The sequence below is a fragment of the Zalophus californianus genome, chromosome 9, assembly GCF_009762305.2.
Source record: "Zalophus californianus isolate mZalCal1 chromosome 9, mZalCal1.pri.v2, whole genome shotgun sequence".
Lineage (NCBI taxonomy): Eukaryota > Metazoa > Chordata > Mammalia > Carnivora > Otariidae > Zalophus > Zalophus californianus.
This window is the reverse complement of record NC_045603.1, coordinates 63,401,992-63,423,543: the sequence shown is the minus strand read 5'-3', so window position 1 is coordinate 63,423,543 and position 21,552 is coordinate 63,401,992. Positions and strand designations below refer to the sequence as shown.

At 41.0% G+C, this 21,552-nt stretch overlaps 1 protein-coding gene across 2 annotated transcripts in view; it reads right to left on the bottom strand.

Moving 5' to 3' along the window:
- The window catches only part of LIMA1 (LIM domain and actin binding 1), a 92,109-nt gene that overhangs the window by 23,757 nt on the left and 46,800 nt on the right, over window positions 1-21,552 (bottom strand). For both annotated transcript variants that reach the window (XM_027594108.2, XM_027594109.2), the window contains exons 3-4: window positions 19,435-19,480; window positions 10,721-11,185 (exon numbers count right to left, since the gene is read on the bottom strand). In XM_027594108.2, coding sequence (XP_027449909.1) covers window positions 10,721-11,185; window positions 19,435-19,480 — 511 coding nt within the window. The remainder of the gene's footprint in view (window positions 1-10,720; window positions 11,186-19,434; window positions 19,481-21,552) is intronic.

Below are 21,552 nucleotides of genomic sequence, written 5' to 3'. Positions count from 1 at the left end.
TTTTATCACATTTCAGCCCTGTTTACTCAGATGCCTGAGGGAGCCTGTTAAGAGAAAAGACAAGACACTTCAAGACTTTCTGGAATTTCCTAAGACTTGGCCTCACCCCACCCCACAAGTCCTCCTTCCTGTCAGCTGACTGTAATAACTCTCATTAGTGGGACAGCCCCTTGCAATACTCTCTGAGAATCCATAAACTAAATGCATCAACACATACCAATAAGAGAAAAAAGAGTTTAGAGCCTTTCGCCAGTAGTCTGTAAAATTTCTTTCCTCTGCAAAATTATCTTTTCTTTCTTTTTAAGATTTTATTTATTTATTTGAGAGAGAGAGAGAGAGAGAGCAGAAGAGGGGGGGCACGGGCACAGGGAGAGGAAGAGCAGGGAGCCAGATGCAGGGCTCAATCCCAAGACCCTGAGATCATGACCTGAGCCAAAGGCAGACTGTTAACCAACTGAGCCACCCAGGAGCCCCTCTGGAGAATTTTCTTAAAGGAATAAAGTGAGGTCCCAAATATCAAGTAAAAAGCAGGATTTCCTGTCCCCCCTAATTTTTAGGAAAAATTCTAAAAGTTGATTCTCAATACCTTAATTTACCTCATACCTCTCTCAGCCACTTCCTTCAACCTTTCAACTTTGACCTTCCTTCTGACTCTCATCCCTCCAAAGTCAAGGGTAGAGGATGACCTTTAGGGAAAATGGGACTTTGCTGAACTGTGCATAGGGTGTAGATAAAACCTAGCCTTAATTTCTCAAAGTACTGAAAGACAACATTTCCTTCTCCAGGTAGAAGAAAACAGAAAAAAATGGAGCTCTTTTAAGTAAAATAATACATATAGAAGGAGCTCTTTATATCCAGCTTGTGGGATTTCTTTATATTTTCTGTATTTCTAAGCATTCTATAAAAATTATGTGTTACACTTAAAATTAGGAAAAAAAGAAAAGAAAGGATGGGGCACCTGGGTGGCTCAGTCAGTTAAGTGTCTGCCTTCGGCTCAGGTCATGATTTTAGGATCCTGGGATCCAGTCCCATCGGGCTCCCCGCTCAGCAAGGAGTCGGCCTCTCCCTCTGCCCCTCCCCCTGCTTGTGCTCTCTCTCTTTCTCTCTAAAATAAATAAAATCTTAAAAAAGAAAGGAAAGGCAATACGTATTTATTAATACAAATAGATAAAAATGATAAAAACCAAATGCTGAGAAGGTGCTGGAAAATTAAATATGTCCTTAGATTGCGCTACTGTTATAAAGTAGTATAATTTTTTTTAAAGTTTTTCTATTAAGATTTTATTTATTTATTTGAGAGAGAGAAAGAGATAGAGAGAGAGCATGAGAAGGGGGAGGGTCAGAGGGAGAAGCAGACTCCCTGCTGAGCAGGAAGCCCGACGCGGGACTCAATCCCAGCCAGGACTCCAGGATCATGACCTGAGCCAAAGGCAGTCGCTTAACCAACTGAGCCACCCAGGCACCCCAAATGGTATAATTTTTGAGAACCAGCTGAAAATATATAAGAACATGGTTTTTTGTTTTTTTTTTTAAGATTTTTTTATGTATTCACTTGAGAGAGAGATAGGGAGAGAGAGGGAGAGCAAGAGCAGGGGGGAGGGGCAGAGGGAAAGGGAGAAGCAGACTTTGCGCTAAGCAGGGAGCCCGATGTGGGGCTTGATCCCAGGACTCTGGGATCATGACCTGAGCCCAAGGCAGACACAACAGACTGAGCCACCCAGGCACCCACAGAAGAACGTTTAATGAATTATGGCTTTTGATCATGAGAACATCACTTCAGTAATATTGCCCTTCCCCCCAAATAACTAAAAACAAAATGTTTCTTAGCCAAGATGCTTAGAGCTTTTTATTAGATTAGAAAAATATCTAATTACTGGGGCATGATTAAACCATAATGAAATACTATATTGCCATAAAAGGATAACCACATGAACTGGGAAAATACACAGAAAGGTCTATATAAAAAAGACCAAACAAAAGATAAAGCACACAAAAAGAGTGAGCACACAGGGACGATAACCATGTAAAAATGAATTATGCAATGATAGGATATCATTGTGCACAGTTGTTTTATTCTTTTTTCCTGGTGGAAGTTACTGGTTTTTCCTGGTTTACTTGGCTTTTTCTTTTCTTTTCTGGTTTACTGTGTGTGGCAGGGGAGGGAGGAGGGACAAGCTTCTAACTCAAGGGTTTTAGTACAAATCTCTTGCATTCCAATGTATTTCTTCTCTTCACTGCCCTGATGCTTTTAATTCAGTTATAAGACTATAAAATGTGGAAAGAGGGAAGACAGAGAGCTAAAGTCTTTGAGAATACGATTGTTGATATGTTTAAAAATTTTCCCAGTTTCCTTAGATTTCAGATAAGGAAGGCCATGGCCAGTTGTTTTTACCTAATACACAGTTATTACAATATTAATGAAGACACTGTTCCATGGTAGAGACAGGGTATTAAACAATTTCAGTCCTTGTTCTGGTATTAATTAACCAATCACATTGGGCATGTCAGTTAACTTCTCTGACCTCAGTTGTTTCCACCTGTAAATTAGGAATTTTTTTTTTTTTTAAGATTTTATTTATTTGACAGAGAGAAACATAGCAAGAGAGGGAACACAAGCAGGGGGAGTGGGAGAGGGAGAAGCAGGCTTCCCGCTGAGCAGGTAGCCCGATGCGGGGCTCGATCCCAGGACCCCAGGATCATGACCTGAGCCGAAGGCAGATGCTTAACAACTGAGCCACCCAGGCACCCCTAAATTAGGGATTTTAATATCCTGTCTGAGGATATTAAATAATAATAAATAACCTTACAGTCCTGTACAGTTTTTAGGATTTATGTCAAAGATATTGATAGGGATTTTTCACTCATTGTAACTCACTGATGAGTTAGAAGACTAGAGGAAATGACTAATATACTCATCTGGATATACACCCCTATGTTGTCTAATCCAGGAGTGAGTCTGATTCCAGAAAGATAAAGGCGGTCATACTTGAGGGGGTAAGTGAAGTCTTTCTGGCCACTCCAAACTCTAATGGAGCCAAACTTGCTTACAGAATGTTCCAGTCATCTGACATTCCTTTTCTTTGTTTGTTTTCTTTCTTTTTTCTTTCTTTCTTTCAGATTTTATTTATTTGAGAAAGAGAGAGAACGAGTGGTGGGGAGCAGCAGAGGGAGAGAGAGAGAAGCAGAAGCCCAATGCGGGGCTCAATCCCAGGACCCAGAGATCATGACCTGAGCCCAAGGCAGAGGCTTAACCAACTAAGCCACCCAGGCGCCACTCTGACATTTCTTTTTAACATGTTTTTGTTTTGGTTTTGTTTTTAACTTTTCAACATGTTTTATTGTAATGAAACCAGCTAAGAACCAATAAGTAGTTAAGTTGGCCTGAAAGTAAACAGAAGAGACATGACTGGTCTCCAGTTGATACATCAAGAGCAGCCATTTAGGGCAACAAACAGTGAGAAATATCAGAATTCCTTGACCTACAGCTCTACACCTGGATCCATTATTACCTTACCAGAAAAGACAAAAGAATTACTCAGTTACTAATTAAGGGTAAATAAAACTTAATTTATACTGGTATGACGTCTTTACCAGAAATGATCTGCTAGAGACAGGTCAGTCAAAATAACACTGACAACAGTGTACTTACATTTTAAAATTATAGAAGAAGCTATAAATCATGGATGAATATAATAAATCATCAAAAAAAATTACTTTTAGGGCCCCTGGGTGGCTCAGTTGTTAAGCATCTGCCTTCGGCTCAGGTTATGATCCCAGGGTTCTGGGATCGAGCCCCGCATCAGGCTCCCTGCTCAGCGGGAAGCCTGCTTCTCCCTCTCCCACTCCCCCTGCTTGTGTTCCCTCTCTCACTGTGTCTCTCTCTGTCAAAATAAATAAATAAATAAATAAAATCTTAAAAAAAAAAAAAAGCCTTTAGCAGGATATATGAAAAAGATGGCATTGATAGAAAAATCAAAGATAATTATTGTGTTTATTTAACAAAACCAGTTACTGTATCCATATTTAAAGCTCTAGTAATGTATCTATTGGATGTTTAATGTTGGGTCAATTTAAGATTTATGATTTGCTGATAAGCAAACTAAAGATATACTCTCCTACATTAAGATGAATATATTAGGGGTGCCTGGGTGGGTCAGTCAGTTCAGCATCTGACTTTGGCTCAGGTCGTGATCTCAGAGTCCTGGGACAAGCCCCACATCCCAGGAGTCCCACATCCCAGGGCCTCACATCCCACATCGGGCTCCCTGCTCAGTGGGGAGTCTGCCTCTCCCTCTTGTGCTTTCTCTCAAAAAAAAAAAAAAAGACTACATTAGACCCTACAGTGATGTTGACAGTTATTCAAGTCCCTTTCCTCCCTAAGTCCATCTTAAAATTATGGCTTAAAAATATGCAATTAATACCAATTATGAACATCCTCGGAATTTTATTCTTCTTGGAATATAATTTCAAATGACTTATTTAAGACATTAAGGAAGCAGAAGAAAAATGTTATTAAGATACATTAAGTGTATAAGAGAACACATGTAGTTGTTAATCAAGAAAGGAGAAAATAGGGCGCCTGGGTGGCTCAGTTGGTTAAGCGACTGCCTTCGGCTCAGGTCATGATCCTGGGGTCCCGGGATCGAGTCCCACATCGGGCTCCCTGCTTGGCGGGGAGTCTGCTTCTCCCTCTGACCCTCTTCCCTCTCGTGCTCTCTATCTCTCATTCTCTCTCTCAAATAAATAAAATATTTAAAAAAAAAAGAAAGGAGAAAATAAAATGTCATGGATAATTTTATAACAATGTACAGATTCCCTATGGACACCTACCCATTCTTCAAGAAGGCAAAATTAAATTGTTTCCTTGATGTAGATTACAGATTGGTTGGCTATGGATAAAATATCTAATGAACACAGATCAGACTTCAGCTTGGTTGCCTTATTTTCTCAAGGGCTTACTCCAGGACACCAACACGTATACACTGTTCTGTACGAGTTACAGAAAGCTGAACAAAATACCAAATGTCACTTCCAGGAAATTACACAAAGAAAAACCACAAAAATTTTGGACTGTTTGAAGAAGGATGGTTTTACTCTCATATTAACAAGTATGGCTTTTGTTGGTGTTTTGGTGCTAGCCACTCATATAATGATCCTGGTGACAAGAGGAACAGTTATCCTAAGGGAAGGTTTTTTTTTTTTTTTTTTTAAGATTTTATTTATTTAGTAGGGAGAGAGAGAGGAAGCACAAGCAGGGGGAGTGGCAGGCTGAGGGAGAAGCAGGCTCCTCTCCGAGCAGGGAGCCTGATGTGGGACTCGATCCCAGGACCCTGAGATTATGACCTGAGCCAAAGGCAGATGCTTAACCAACTGAGCCACTCAGGCGTCCCAATTCTAAGGGAAGTTTAAGGGCTTAGAAGTCTAAGGGAAGAAAAGTAGCAAACAAGTGAAAAGGGGGCTGGGACAAGGGAAACTTCCATTTTTATTTTAGATACTTCTATTTTAGCTGAATGTACTGTTTCGCCTTGGTAATACAGGACAAGTTAATACAATTAAAATATGACTAACTGGAAGCATTAAAATATATCATGAATAATGGGGGGAAAAGGAGAAAGAAAAAAAATTCTAAATAGTTTAATTCTTTTCACTTATGGACAAACTTACTATTTTCTCATTGCGACTTCCCATCCATGGTTAGTCTCCAAAGAATGAGCAAATGAGTGAGCTTATGTGTTTTAGGAAACAGTGATTTTTGGTGAGGAGGTACTCTCTCCTCTACTCTATCAAACTCCTCTCCTAGAAATTGGAAACATTTCATGGTAGAAGAAGTACTACACATCTGTATCAAAGTAACAACGGATATCCACAGTCTACTCTTATTTTCTTGCATTACACCCAAGTTGTTCAATCTTGACCCACCAGAAGACAAGAACTGAAATAGGTTATGAAGGCAGAAATATGTCACCCAAATATTCAGTCTTTATTCTCCCATCCAAGGATTTGTGTGAACCAAATATGTTAGGAACCAAACAGAAAGAAGTGAGACTGAATGAGCCTGTCACATGCTCCTTATATGCTCCTGGTCATTCCAGGGCATAAAAGAAGAGGTACTTAATTTTTTGAATAACCACATCCTGGTTTTGAAGATTATGGATTCAAATGTCAACATGATGATAACTGAATGTTGCTTATGACTAGTTAGCAGCTATCTTTTTCATAAGCAGAATAGTTACCTCAGCTACCTAAAATCCAGATCAACATATACATGAAGTTAGGATTGCTAGACCACCTCAGTATATGCCACTAGGGGTGGGGGGGGAAATGTTTCTTTTTCCCAGTAATGATGGTAGGTTATATTAATCCACCCACTGCTCATTTGCTCATAGGAATTAGAGCCATCATGTTCAACTAAACTATCTGACCTGAATAATGTATCTATTCACTAAAGGTAGAGAATAAGTGAGGAAGAGCATTTAATCGATTCTTACTATTTATAAGCTATTTGAACTCTAAGCTTTGTTTCTTCCTTTTATTATGTAAGCGCTAAGAGCTAAGTCCTTGTATTAACCATTGGGGAAGAAAAACATCACTTTGAAAGAAATTAGACTTCGGGAGTATACAAATTTTCCAAAAAAGATTTTATTTATTTTTTAGAGCTAGAGAGTGGGGCTGGGGGGCTGGGAGGGGAGGAAGAGCAGAGTGGAAAGCAGAACCCAGCCCCCTGCCCCAGCGCAGAGCCCAACAGGGGGCTCAATCCCACAACCCTGAGATCATGACCTGAGCCAAAAGCAAGAGTCAGATGCTTAACCGACTGAACTACCCAGGTGCCCCAGGAGTATACTAATTTACACATGATTATTAAGGGAAGCATGATATAAATGCCCAAACAGAAGTAAAAGGAAAATTCTATAGGTATAGGAGAGTAAGAAGGGTTAATTTATCTCAGAGAAGCTGAGGTAAGGTCTCACGGTTTTGACAGACCTTGAGGAGAAAGATTTCAGAAGACAGTAACTGGGGATAAGCATGAATGATTTAGAGAGTAAGGAGTGATCCAGGGTTTAAGTATAAGACTGGCTCTGAGATTGAAAGGTAGGTTGAGCTCAGACTGTGGAAGACCCAAATATTGAATATGGATTAATTCTGAGGCATCAAATTTTCTTAAAGATTTATTTATTTATTTGAGAGAGAATGAGTGGGAGGGGCAGAGGGAGAGAGAATCTTAAGCAGATTCTGCACTGAGCATGGAGCCCTACATGGAGCTCTATCTCATGACCTCAGATCAGGACCTGAACAGAAATCAAGAGTCAGAAGCATTTAACTGACTGCCTGGGTGGTGCCCTGGGTCATCAAAAGTTTCTGAGTAAACTAATTTACAACTCTATTTAGAAAAATAAATAGCAACAGTGTAGAGGATGCATGGGAAGAAAGAAAAGATGCTGATGGGGGAGGTCATAGCAATACTATGGGACCAGACAGAATGGTCCATACTTGAGAGATGTGTAGAGGGCAGGCTTGCTTGCTTGCTTATTTATTTATTTATTTATTTATTTAAAGATTTTATTTACTTATTTGAGAGACAGAGAGAGTACGAGTGGCGGAAGAGGGAGAAGCACTCCTTGCTGAGCGGGAAGCCCGATATGGCGCTTGATCCCAGGACCCTGGGACCAGGATCCGAGCTGAAAGCAGATGCCCAACTGATAACTGAGCCACCCAGACGTCCTGAGGGTAGGCTTATTTAGATGGCTCAGTAAGTGACTGACTGGGAAGAGGAGGCGGGCAGAAGGAAGAACTGATTCCAAGTTTTACGGACAAGAAGATTTGGTGCATGGTAATGCATGAAGGGAACTGGGGTAAAGCAGGTGTTTGGTTGGAAAGACAATGGATTCTTTTTTAGCCTTCTTGAATGTGAGTGCCTAAGGGATATTCAAAGAGAGATGTCTGATCTGGCAGGCAACCAAAAGTATGAGGCTGAAGCTTGGGTTAAGAACTGAGAATTAGGGCGCCTAGGTGGCTCAGTTGGTTAAGCGACTGCCTTCGGCTCAGGTCATGATCCTGGAGTCCCGGGATCGAGTCCCACATCGGGCTCCCTGCTCAGTGGGGGGGTCTGCTTCTCCCTCTGACCCTCTTCCCTCTCGTGCTCTCTCTCTCTCATTCTCTCTCTCAAATAAATAAATAAAATCTTAAAAAAAAAAGAACTGAGAATTAAAATCTAGTTTGGGGGTTCACCTCTTAGAGTCATGGAAAGAGGTGAGATTTCACAATGAGAGAGAAAAAAACAGGAGGGCAGAGATCAGGAAGAAAAGTGGACAAGAACAGAACCATCTCAGGCAAAAGGGAGCAAGAGAGACTAACAAAAGTGGAACTCAAGCCAATTAACTTTGTCTCCTGTAAATAACTGAGAAAAAGATTTAAGAGGACACAGCATTAGAGCATTATTTCCATTATCTATGTGCTCCCTGACCCTGCCCAGCTAGTTAGTTGAGATTCAGTCCAGTTCTCTAAAATTTAATTACGGAACCAAAGATTCACACAATTTGTAACTACTATATTTACTTGTCTTACGGAGGTACTAATTTGTTAGCTCTGAAGTATACACTCTTTCTTGTAGACTCTTGCTCCTAAAGCGATTTCTAGCATCCCTTCCATATTTCTCAGAGCTTCCTTCCAAAGATCCAACTATGTAACTTCCCGATTAAAGCCTTATCCCTGTTAAAGCTGAAATTATGTTAACGATAACTGTTACGTAGTTTTCAAACTAATTTTGTTATTCCTTAAGCTAAAGTAGACAAAACCTTTTAACATTTTTTGAAAATATTAGACAAAACTTTTTAATAAACTATTCATGTTTCTAATATGGATAAAGGATGGTTATTTAGAAACAGCTATAAAACCAAGGGCAGCTCTGTTTTACTAAGCAGTCCATTAAGTGACAAATGACTATTTAATTAGGAAGTTTTAAAGGGCACCTAAAAAAGCCCAGGTCAATCTTAGACACTCCCCCTCCACCCCCCATCTTCCTATACCATTAACAATCAGGCTGCCTGCCCTGTGCTATTAGAGATCTAGAAGGATCTTTCTTTATATGAGGAGTCTTTCTCTACTCTGACCAGCCACAAAGTGATAGGCTTGTTCTGACCCATCTCCCGCCAGACATTTATGAGAAAAAAGTCTCTCACCAGATCCTTACACATAATCAGCATTTTTGTTTGCTGCAATCCCAGTCATTTCCTACCTTAGGCCAGTTTCGACATGCACCAGGCTTTTGCACTGAATCGACATTGTGTGTGCTGGCATGACATCAGCCGTCCTGCCCCTAACAGGGTCTCTGAGGAGGAATCTTACAATGGTGCTTTGAGTCACAACAAAACCCCTTCCTCTCTATTTAGGATTTCTGACATTTTTTCCCTTCCACTTAAAATTCTTCTTCCCATTTAAATTAAAAAAAAAATTTTTTTTTATTAAGACCATAAAGGATAAAGAGGGAGTTGGCAGGCCTAGAGGACTAAAAATTGAGAGGGATGAGAGTTTAAGGAAAGTCATAAAACTGCTTTGTGGTTACATCTTTTGCCAACTGGTTTCAATGTTAAAATAGAGCTAAAACTCATGCACAGGAAAGGCTTCTAGGTTTGCAAACCTTTACAAATTCTTACTACATCCTTCACATAGATGATCCTTTAAACACCCAAGAACTTTTCTAGGTTGGAAAGCTCCAGCCACTGCAAGTTACGGGAAAAGATAAACTAAGTCACGTCAAACATAACTGAAGATTATAGGACGAGTTATCGAATTTTTCTCTCAGAAAGAAGGTCTTATACCATTACTTCATACATGCAGGGATTTGGGCCAAATATTTAGCTTAAAAAATTTCAGCTTTCCCATCTAGATGGAATCTAGAGAAAATGATGGCTTTGCTTCCTGTCAGATCTGTTTATTTCATTATAATGACTGTTGTAACAAACCATCCCCACGTACAAAGCCAGATACGCAGGAAAGTATGAGAAAACTGGAAAAATTTACCAGTTCTGCCGCCCCTGGATTGTGTTATAAGTCGCCAGCATATGTAACTCATTTTCTAGTTAAGTAATTCCCTCTGGGTACCCAGTCTGCAATCCACACGAAGGATCAAATTTCATTAGCAGTTGTAGGAAAATGCAACCCTGAGCATTTGCAAGTCAAAACTCCTGAAGGCTACAGCTAATCTGGCTATCCTCATTGATTTTTCCTGGGAGAGGATTTTAGCTGATAGAAAACATTTGTTGGAAGGCACAGATGAGGAAGTTGAGAAGAGAAGGAGTCAGCTAGCAGAGACAACTAAGTCTCAGTCTTAATGTTAAACTCTGGCCTTAACACAGCCTGCAGCTGTGTCCAAGCAGAGAGAGATTCAGCAGTAATCCCACCCCCCAAAGCTACAAATGACAAAAGGCACAGGAAGACAAATTAAAAGGGCAAGCGTATAAAAACACAAAATCTAATCGGCACCAAACTCTTCATTTCTAGATATTAACCTGAATTCCAGTGTGTGCTTGATTTCACGTGAAACTGGGTCACAGATCTGCAAAATCTTAGCATCTATGTAAATAATTCGAGACCTCTCGTTAATTCATTTAATTTTGAATTAAAAGACATTCTGGCCACCACTCAAACTGTCTAGATCAGAAAAACAGCTTTGTTTAATCGCTTGAATCGGCTTTCTCAAGCCTGCCACTGGCCCAGTCCTTACCTTGGTTTGAGTTGGTTCACCTTTCTCAAACATCATCTTAAGCCTGTTCAGCGGAACATTGTATTTCTCTATTTTGTTTGCGGCTTCTGTGTTTTCACTGATTTCAGGCTTTCCTACTTCATGCCTGGATTCTCCTAGACAATTTTCCATTTTTTTACTTTCTTTCGAGTGGTCTTTAAGATGCTCGCTGCCCTCAATGCGGAGATTCGGCCACTGAGTAAGGGCTTCAGAAGGTGATCCGAGCCTAGGTCTGGGGTGGACTTTTTCTTCCTGGTCAGCTTCGGCCTCAGGGGCAGAGCTTCTAGCCACTTCACCGGCAGGATGGTTGCCTCCGTTTCTGACCTCAGAGCTGCCGTTTCGCAGGGAGTCTGTGTGAGACTCTGTTCCCGGGGCTGGGTTCTCCCACTTCTTCTTTAACACAGTCAGGATCCCCCTCCTGCAGTGCTGGGGGAGATTTTCAGTGTTCTAGAAGAGCAAGAAGTAAGTGCCAGTTATAACTTGCCTGTTGAAACATTCAAACATGTTGTTCTTTGTAAAATGAAAGTTAAAACTCTAAGCTGCTCCTGGTCCACGGGCGTTTCAGACAGCTGTGAACAGTTACAGCCCTGCCACATGGAGAAAGCATCCACCCCGGGAGAGGGGAAGAGAGACAAAGTCAGGAGCTGAAGCAGGAAGTGATAAAACAGGATAGCCTTATAAGGACAAAATGAGGAGAAAAGAGAGCCCAGATCTAATGATAGTTACATTGGAGACAAGGGATTTTTATCCAAAGATTAATAAGGAAAAGAAAGAGGAAGCAAAATACTAGGTACTTTAAACACCGCAGATATGCACTAATACAAGTTCATCATTACATACCACAAAATTACATGGGGAATCCTGCTGGGGTTTTTTTTCTTTTAAATACGACAAAGACACAGTATAGCTGAAACTATGCAATACCGTAATTGTGGATAGTATCATCAAGGATTGAAAGTATTTGTAGAAATTTAGAGAACTCACCAGACTTTTACATGTATTTACATAAATGATAACTCATCATACCTGCCATAATCTACATGCATATGAACAAGTTTTATTTTTACATAAGAACCTACTCCTCTTTTTTTCTTCTGCTCTTCTCTACACGTTTGTCCATGTGTAAATTCTCAGTTATCAGAAAATTTACTATTTCACAGATCCTCTGGTAGAAAAATATCCAGGCTTCATATGAAAACACTACCACTCACTTTCTTGATTGAAGGACACACATTTATACATCTAAGAGAGGTCACTTTCACCTGGGTCAAAACAGAATTAATTTATACATATATGATTGCAAACAACCTGGAACCTGCCACTACTATTCCACAATAACAGAGGAAACATGCTTGATGAAGTAAAATTCAATGTCCCATACTCTGAAAGCGTTCCTATAAATAAGCTGAGCAGCACCAACTCCCAACAAGCCACGAACTCCAATACCTTCGTGCCCTCCGTTCCTGTGGTCTGTGACTCACCCGTCTTTCAACTAAGAAAGAAAGGACAAACCACCTAGGACTGAAAGACTTCCGGGAATTAAACAGGATTAGCAGCTATATTGGGAATTAAGTCTCTCACCCTATTACTCTTCGCTGAATTCCCCTGAATACATAGCACCAAGGTCTGAAAAAAAAACTTACAGAGGACAACTGCTTGATTTTAGTATTTAAATCTTTACTGACAAGATGATTCACTGGTGGAAGAATGAATGGATCAGATACAAGAAGCATGAAAAGTTTTCTTGCTAGAAAAGAATTAAACTGCTCTGGACGCTGGTGCTGCCTTATCGCTGGCAGCATGCTTTGCTGGATGCTACCTCCTGCCACACAATAGATGAGTCATCTGGGTCTCCAACTGCACCTGCCCTGCCCTTGCCCAGCCTAAACAGGAGCCTGACACTCTAAGTGGCATTTTGCCTTGGTAACTGGTCACTACTTTTCTCAGTAATTGTGTGATCCAAGTATATTGACATGGGAAGATGCTCATAAGATACTTTTGAGGGGAAAAAGCAAATTTTAAGACCACAGGGATGCCTGGGTGGCTCAGTTGGTTAAGCGTCTGCCTTTGGCTCAGGCCATGATCCTGGAGTCCTGGGATGGAGCCCTGCATTGGCATCGGGTTCCCTGCTCAGCGGGAGCCTGCTTCTCTCTCTGCTGCCGCTCCCCCTGCTTGTGCTCTCTCTGACAAATAAATAAAATCTTTAAAAAAAATTTTAAGACCACATAATCCCATTTTATAATACAAATGTATATTTATAAGCACAGAAAAGTAGTCTGGAAGAAAAGACATCAGGATGTTAACATTACCTTTGGATCGTGGATTATGGGCATCTACATTTTTTTTCTTCCTTCTTACAATAAGTGTATATTCATTATATAACACAAATGAATAAAAAATAGAACTATACATCATCTTCCTATCACAAAAATCTACAGAATATTAAAACATTCTGATGTTACTATAAGCAGCTGGAAAATGATCATTTCTACTTTACTTGTGATGACCAGGAAGAGAGGGATCTGTGGAATGGAGTACCGGCAGTGACCAAAAAAGGGCCTGGGTGGAGGAAATCCCTTAGGGGGCATTGTAACAAGGAGTAAGTGTGCTCTTTTATTCAGAAGAGTTCTTAAGGGTACATGTTCAAAAGTGTTTAAGTGGGGACAAAAAGGGCTGTCCAGCCTGACAGCATGAAATGCCCCACACCCTGCAATCACTCCTGGCAGCATCCCCAGGCAATGCCAGGCGTGCAGGGCTTTAGGACCCAAGGAGAGAAAAATGGGGAAGCAGTGATTCCAGTCCTTCTGGGGAAGGAAAAGCAAGAAGGTACAGAACCAAAGCAATAGCTAAAAGCAGTCTGGACCACAAAGTGGCAGGAGTATTATATTGACATGGCCTGGGTTATCATTGGAGAAGGGATTACAAGCCACTTCTATTTTCTACAATGAACATGTGTTACTCGTCTACTCCAGCCCCACCCAGACAAGTGACCTTTGGGCAAGTTTAATTTCTGGAACCTACCATACTTGGCTATTGTGGAGAACAGATGTGCCTATATTAAAGCATGTAGTGTAGTATTTGACATAAATAGGCACCCAGTAAGTGGTGACAATTAATATTAAGTGGGTAGTCCTCCCTACTCCTCCAGCCACACCTCATGATGATCAACCACAGTACCCAGTCATCTCTCAAATCCTGAACTTGGGTTACAGTCTCTTCCTGCTCTTTCTAGCCTCTCTATAGTCTCCACTGTTCCAGAGTGGGGGTGTAGGGCACACAATAAGGTGAAATTCTAGTTGGTTTTAACTTTTTCCCAAGTATTTTCCTAGAAGAGGCATGGGAAGTCATGGAGGCTGCAAGTTTTCAAGGGCCCCATTGGTTGGTACACGACCACAGCCTCCTCTCAAACGTGACATCCAGCACACTGTTTGTTCTTCCCAGCAAGGCTGGGAATCTTGGCAGATTTGCCTCTGGACCATAACTGGCTTCCTGAATCCAGATTAGATACAACCTGGAAATGCAACACTATGTCTTTTCTGCAGGAGCACTTAACTTGGAGTTGGGATGTGTCCCAGCACTGTCCATCTGATATGTATGACCATGGATAAGTTCTTTCCTCTCTTTGGGTCTCTGTTATTCCACCATTAAAATGTAGAGGCTGGGTCAAATGAGCTTTAGTGCTGAAATCTTGGCCAGGGGTATCTTCATCTTAAAAGCTGAGGATGTTGGGTAGGAGACAGCAGTGCAGCTGCAAACATGGACTACTGGGATGTACAGCCCCCAAGGAAGGGAAGAGCTTCTCAGAAAAGTGGTAGCCAGTCATTACAGAGATGAGTGCCCAAATTGTACAGATTTCAAGAAGTGGCATATTGCATGCTTGGAAAGGAACCTGAAAATATAACTGATGGCAGTATTCATGGTCTGTGTTTCTGTTTCCTAGATATAAGTGGAAGAGGAAGAAAAAGGGAAAAGTAAATTTCTGGAAAACTACGCTACCATGTAACCCGATCCCACTATTTACTGAAGGAATAAATGTACCCACTTGCTTCTGAATGTTTCTCTAACTTGCTTTCCATGGCAGAATGTAGTATTTCATCTGGTCAGTCACTTTTTTTTTTTTTTTAAGATTTTATTTATTTATTTGACAGAGAGAGAGAGCACAAGCAGGGGAAACGGTAGGCAGAGGGAGAGGGAGAAGCAGGCTCCGCAAGGAGCAGGGAGCCTGATGTGGGGCTCGATCCCAGGACCCTGGGATCATGACCTGAGCAGAAGGCAGTCGCTTAACCAACTGAGCCACCCAGGCGCCCCCTGGTCAGTCACTTCTATAAATTTATATGGATATTTCTCCCTGTTCTTCAGGAGACAATTCAGGCTTCTGGTGGATCTTAAAAGCAACCCTCTGTCATTAGTGGAAAAATGGTGGATCTGAATAAATTCTATAGTTTAGTTAACAGCATTGCACCAGTTAATTTCTTAGTTTTGATAAATGTTTGAGAGTTATGCAAGATAGTACCATTAGGGGGAGGTAGGTGGAGATCCATGGGACTGTCTGTACTACCTTAAGAACTCTACTGTAGATCCGGAATTATTTCAAAATAAAAAGTTTGCTAAAAAAAAGTAATGCTCCCTCAACTTTGTATGTTCCTCTAGCTATTGTTGTCTCTTGCATTTTATAGTTAAGGGTCTTGAAAGCACTGTCTGTATTTGCTGTTTCCACTTGCTTGCTCTCCATTCATGCTAACTCTACCGCCCCAACATTTCTGAAGTAGCTCTAGTCAAGATCACCCATTACCTCTTTAATGTTTTCATTTTATTATCTTATTTTTAACTTACTATTTTCTCAATTACAAAAGTAATAAAAGGGGTGCCTGGGTAGCTCAGTCTGTTAAGCATCTGACTCTTGATTTCGGCTCAGGTCATGATCTCAGGGTTTTGGGATTGAGCCCAGAGTCAGGCCTTGCGCTGGGCATGGAGCCTGCTTGAGACTCTCTCTCTTCCCTCTGCCTTTCATCCCCCCTCAGTCACTCTCAGTCTTAAAAAAAAAAAAAAAGTAATTAAAAAACTTACTGGGGGGAAGAAAAGTCACAATCAATATAGGAATGTATACATGCCTTGAATATAATTTTCCCTATTTGACTTCCCTAACCCTTCCCATCAAGATACCCACTGTCATCAGTTTGGTGCATACACTCTCAACTTTTTCCCCCTTTTTTATATACTATATGTATATTTTTTAGATATTATAAATATATATATATTTACATGGGAAGATATAAAAAAGCACATTTTGTGTTTAAAAGCAAGATTCAGAACAGTATAGTATGGTTACTATACCGTCACTACCAGTGTATGAGAGTTCATATTTCCTCACATACTGAATATTAGCTAATAAAAAAATCTGCCAACTGTTTAGATTACAACTTATATCTCATGGTTACTTTAATTTACATTTTTTTATTATTAGCGAGACTAAGCATTTTTTCCTACGTGTATTATTTCTTCTTTAATTACCTGTTCACATCCTTTTACCTCAACTCGCAAATGCAATGGACACTTCTGCTTTATTTTATTTGCTATCTCTATAGCATTTGACGCTACTGACCACCCCCCCTTTTAAAAATTCCTTCCTTTCATGGTTACTGTGAGATACCCCCTTTTTTCTAGATTTCTTCCCATTTCTTTGGCCACTCCTCAATCTTCTTTACAGGTTTCTCTTCCTCTGTTCCCCCCTCCCCCTGCCCCACATGCTGGGGTCCCTCAAGTTTCCATCTTAAGTCCTCTTTGCTCACTTACCTATTCCCTGTAGATGATGTCATCTACCTTCTGGTTTTACCCACCAGTTGCCTATTGATGACTCATACGCTGTAAGTCTAGGTAGATCTCTCTCCTTACTTGGAATTCCACCTGGGAATCCTACAGGCATCTTCAACTCATCCTTGTCTAAGGCTGAAGTCTCCTTTCTCCTCTTTTTACCCCTCACCCTTTAATCTGTTTCTTTTCCTGAGTCTTCCATCTTGGTGAATGTGACAATTATCTTTTCAAACATCAAATGTGCCTGTTCTCATGTCTCCACGCTGTGCATGTGTTACTTCCTCTGCCACTTCTTTGCTTCCTTTGCTTAGTTAATTCCCACCTGTCCTTTGGATTTAGTCAGGTACTAAATCCTTGACATGGCATAGTCCAGGTTATGAGTTCCTCCTAAATCCTCCCCCAGCACCACAAGTATTTCTCCAACATGGTACTAATTGCACTGGGATTATAGACTCTATTTTCCAAACTCTAAACAGTCCCTTGAAGGCAAGGACCACATCTTATTCTCTTTGTGTCTTCAGTACCTGGCACCTAAGAGATGCTCCACACTCGTAGAAATCTATCTACACTGTCTTGAACCTACTCCAGTCAGGCCTTTATTCCACCACTCCCAAACAGCAAAAGATGACCAATGACCTTCATCTTGCCAAATCCAGTGGTCAGTTCCCAGCTTCTCTGTGTGTTTGACTCTGCTAATAACTCTCCTTTTAGAAGCATTTTCTTCATTTGGCTTCCAGCACCCATTCTCTTGTTTCTACTGCTGTTTCACCAGTTGCTCCTGCCCAGGCTCTTTTGCTGGTTCTTTCTTGTCTATCTAACTTTGAATCAAGGTGCTCCTGAACTCAGTCCTCAGATCTCTTCTCTTCTATCTACATTCACTCCCTAAGTGATCTCATACATCTCATGTCTTTAAATACCACTGATCCTTTGATACACACACATCTTATCGCTAGCCCACATCTCTTCCAGTTCCAGATTTATATATACAAGTTCTTTTTTTTTTAAAGATTTTATTTATTTATTTGAGAGAGAGAATGAGAGAGAGAGCACATGAGAGGGGGGAGGGTTAGAGGGAGAAGCAGACTCCCTGCGGAGCAGGGAGCCCGATGCAGGACGCGATCCAGGGACTCCAGGATCATGACCTGAGCCGAAGGCAGTAGCTTAACCAACTGAGCCACCCAGGAGCCCTATACAAGTTCTTATATAACATCTCTACTTGGATGTCTTTAAGGCATTTCATTTTTAACATGCTCCAAACTGAGCTGCTACCATGTCCCTTCTCTAAACCTGCTTTTACTATACCCTTCTCCATTTCAATTAATGGCATTTTTCCAGGTGTTTGAGCACAAACCACCGTTGCCATTCATGGTCCTTCTCTTTTTCTACTTTCACTATAAATCCTGACCACTTCTCATCACCTATATATCTACTACTCCAGTCCAATCCATTATCATCTCTTGCCTAAACACTGAAATTGTCTTGTAATTTGTCTCCATGTTTCTGCCATTGTTCCTATAGTCTCTTCCTCCTCTTTTTAAAATTTAAGTCAGATCACATCACTCCTTTGCACACAAACCCTCCAAAGGCGCCCCTGTGATCAGAGTTAAAGCCCAGGTCCTCATAGTGGCTCTCTATGACTTTGCTTTTCCTACTCCTCAAACACATTAAGAATGTACCTGCCTCAGGGCATTTGCATATTCCACCTGAATCATTCTTCTCCCTGGTTCATATCCTCAGATCTCTGCTCCAACGTCCTCTCATCAGAGGCTTTTCTGAGGCTTTTCTGGACCACCCTACATTCTATCCCTCTTACTCGCTTTACCTTGTTTCTTAGCACTAATCACTGACACGATTTCTTTATTGTTCATCTGTCCCACTATCATGTAAACTCCATGACGGCCAAAATGTAGTCTGTATTCGTGCCTAAAACAGTGCTTGGCGCATTGTAGGTGATCTGTGAATACTCGCTAAATGAATAAATGAAAGAAGGAAGGAGGAAAGGAGGCAGGGGAAAAATAACAGGAGACAGAGGAGGAGAAAAGAAAAGAAACCAACCTTTGAGTGAAATGATGGTAGCTTTTGCTTACAGTGTGCCAGAGGGGATCCATTTTTTAATTATAGGACAATTAAGCCAAAGACCTGGTCAGCATTACCCCCTTAGAGAGAACAAATTGACAGGGGCATGTTATGTACTAATTTAAATAGGCTGGATACTAAAAACTGCCAGGAGATTTTTGCAATGCCAGTCAAACTAAAGAATTCTTACCCAAATACATGAGTTTCTTTCCCTCATAAGATTAAATCAAGTAAGATTTCAAAAGAAATACACTCTCCTGCCCAGCTGGAGGCTAGCCAGAGGGGAGAGTACAGAATGGTTACGAGTGGAGAACTTGTTCTAAGGTTTTAGCCTTCGATGGATCCTGCAGCTGAGAAATTTGCTAACTAGAGTGGGTCAAGAAGTGTGCTTTAAACAAAGAACCCAGAGGATGACAACAGCTGCACAGCTGCTACCATTTAAATGCAGAAATATAGAAATTCTGGTTGTTTGGTTTGGAACAAGGGCTGAAGCCTAGGAGACCCTGTATTCTAACGTGAGCAGAAGTAGTAAGCCATTTTACTAACCTCAGGCAAAGCACTTGGCCTTCTATCTTTCACTCAACTCAGGGAAGAAAGAAAGGGTTCAAGAGGAGAGCTTCGGTGGAAAAATAAGATTCCTTGCACCCGAGCCACATTCTCCTGAGTAAATGGCGCACAAATCAGAGCAGCTGACACCCATGCCCAGCTCAGCTGACATGGAGCCCAAGCCCCATGGAGGCTGCAGGTGGCTGGGCCACACAGGCTCCGCTTGGGAAGCTCCACAGGCCCTGGGGCTTCTCAATACTTACACTTCTCCTCTTTTCCATGTTTGCTTCTTCAGCTGCTTTCTGGTACCTTCAGAGAAGAGGGGGAGAGAATGTCCTCAAATTAAATTTATATTTTTACTTCTTAAACCTTTAAGAAAACCACTTCTGCCTACATATTTCTGCCAGCAAGTGTCTTTAATCAACTCTATCAGAAGAAACACAAAATCAGAGTGGCTCTCACTTCCGGCACTGTTCCAGTCATCTGGTCTATCGGAAAGGTCCAAGGCGAGGAGGCCAAATGCTGGGAAATAACTAGGTAGAGCAGAAAGTCTGGGGTTTAAGTCCTACTTTAATCACTCATTAACTGTGATCTCTGGCAAGTCTCAGTTTCTTTATCTAGAAAATGGCTTTATATGTTTACTTTCCAGGTTGCTGTGAAGACTGAGATCACATGTATAAAAATGCTTTGGAATTAGTCAAAAGATATAACATTGCATTGATCCGAGGATGCACATTTCCCCCACACTAATACCTCTGTAATCTTGTAAATCTTGCCAAATGAAGGAGAGGTAGTCATACTGCCTGGTCATGTGTGAATTTAATCTAAGTTGTTGGTATTGTCACTTTAGCTCCATGTATTTGATGGTATTGCATGTTTTAAATGCCACTTAAAATGTCTTTAAAGAAATTACACTATGATTTGGTATTTAAAGAAAAACTGTTTTACTGTGTTAGGTATGTATAAGGGTGATGCATGAGAAAAGTTTATGTGCTAAGCAAGCATCAGTCCTTTTAATTGGCAGCATTTTTTCTTAGTGACACATAAAATACTGGCAAGGCTACAGTGGATGGCATCTTAGATTTGATAAACAGGCATGTATGATGTATTTGTTTTTAAAGATTTTATTTTATTTTTTGACAGAGAGACAGCGAGAGAGGGAACACAAGCAGGGGGAGTGGGAAAGGGAGAAGCAGGCTTCCCATGGAGCAGGGAGCCCGATGCGGGGCTCGCTCTCAGGACCCTGGGATCATGACCTGAGCCGAAGGCAGATGCTTAATGAGACTGAGCCACCCAGGTGCCCTGGCATGTATGATTTAATTATTTTAATTTTATTATTACTTTTATCATTTTTATTACTTGGATCAGAAGATCCCTGAGAAACAACTGAAGTCCCAGAGGTTTTCAGGGGTGATCAGGTTTTCTCCATTTGAAGCTAAAGATGGGCTGGGAGGTCTAGACTGTAGCAAATCCCCAGACCACCCAGAATAACCTTCACCTGGCTTCCTCAGGGCCTCTGAGTCAAGCAAGGAAAGGGCCATCACCCAGAGAATCCCCACCCCATGACTCTCCTTGAGCCTATGTGCCTACAACTCAGCACCAATCCTACCCTAGAAGAGGGCCATTTGTTCTTTATCTTAGGGTAGAAGTTCTGAATTCACAAGACATTTGGGGAAGGAAAAGGAGGTGAAACAAAAAGATAAAAAACAGAATGGAGAAGGGCCCATGCCTCTACCAAAACCAACTTTCAATTCAAAAATACCTTCGTAAGGGCGCCTGGGTGGCTCAGTTGGTTAAGCGACTGCCTTCAGCTCAGGTCATAATCCAGGAGTCCCTGTATCGAGTCTCGCATCGGGCTCCCTGCTCGGCGGAGAGTCTGCTTCTCCCTCTGACCCTCCCCCCTCTCATGTGCTCTCTCTCTCTCTCTCATTCTCTCTGTCTCAAATAAATAAATTAAAAAAAATCTTTAAATAAAAAAATACCTTCGTAAGTTCAGAACTTTCTTAGTGTGTGTTAAATAGAATAACCTTATTCAAAATGAAGGCCAGAAAAATGCCCTGGTTCTGGCGCATATATATATTTCAAATATAGTCAAAGGCTTCTCAACAAGGGTGCCACCACTGCTTACCTGCTATGTAACCTGGGTTATATGACTCCATTTACTTGGGCCTCATCTATGAAATTAAATGACTATGTGAGAAGATTTCTAAGGTCTCTTCCAGTTCTGTCACTGTTTAAATTTTAACAATCAGATACTAATAAGCTGGGAATCACTCTGCAACTAAGCAGAGCTTTCTAATAAAGTAGGTTGAAAGACGTCCTTTTTTTTTTTTTTAAAGATTTTTTACTTATTTATTTGACAGAGAGAGACACATTGAGAG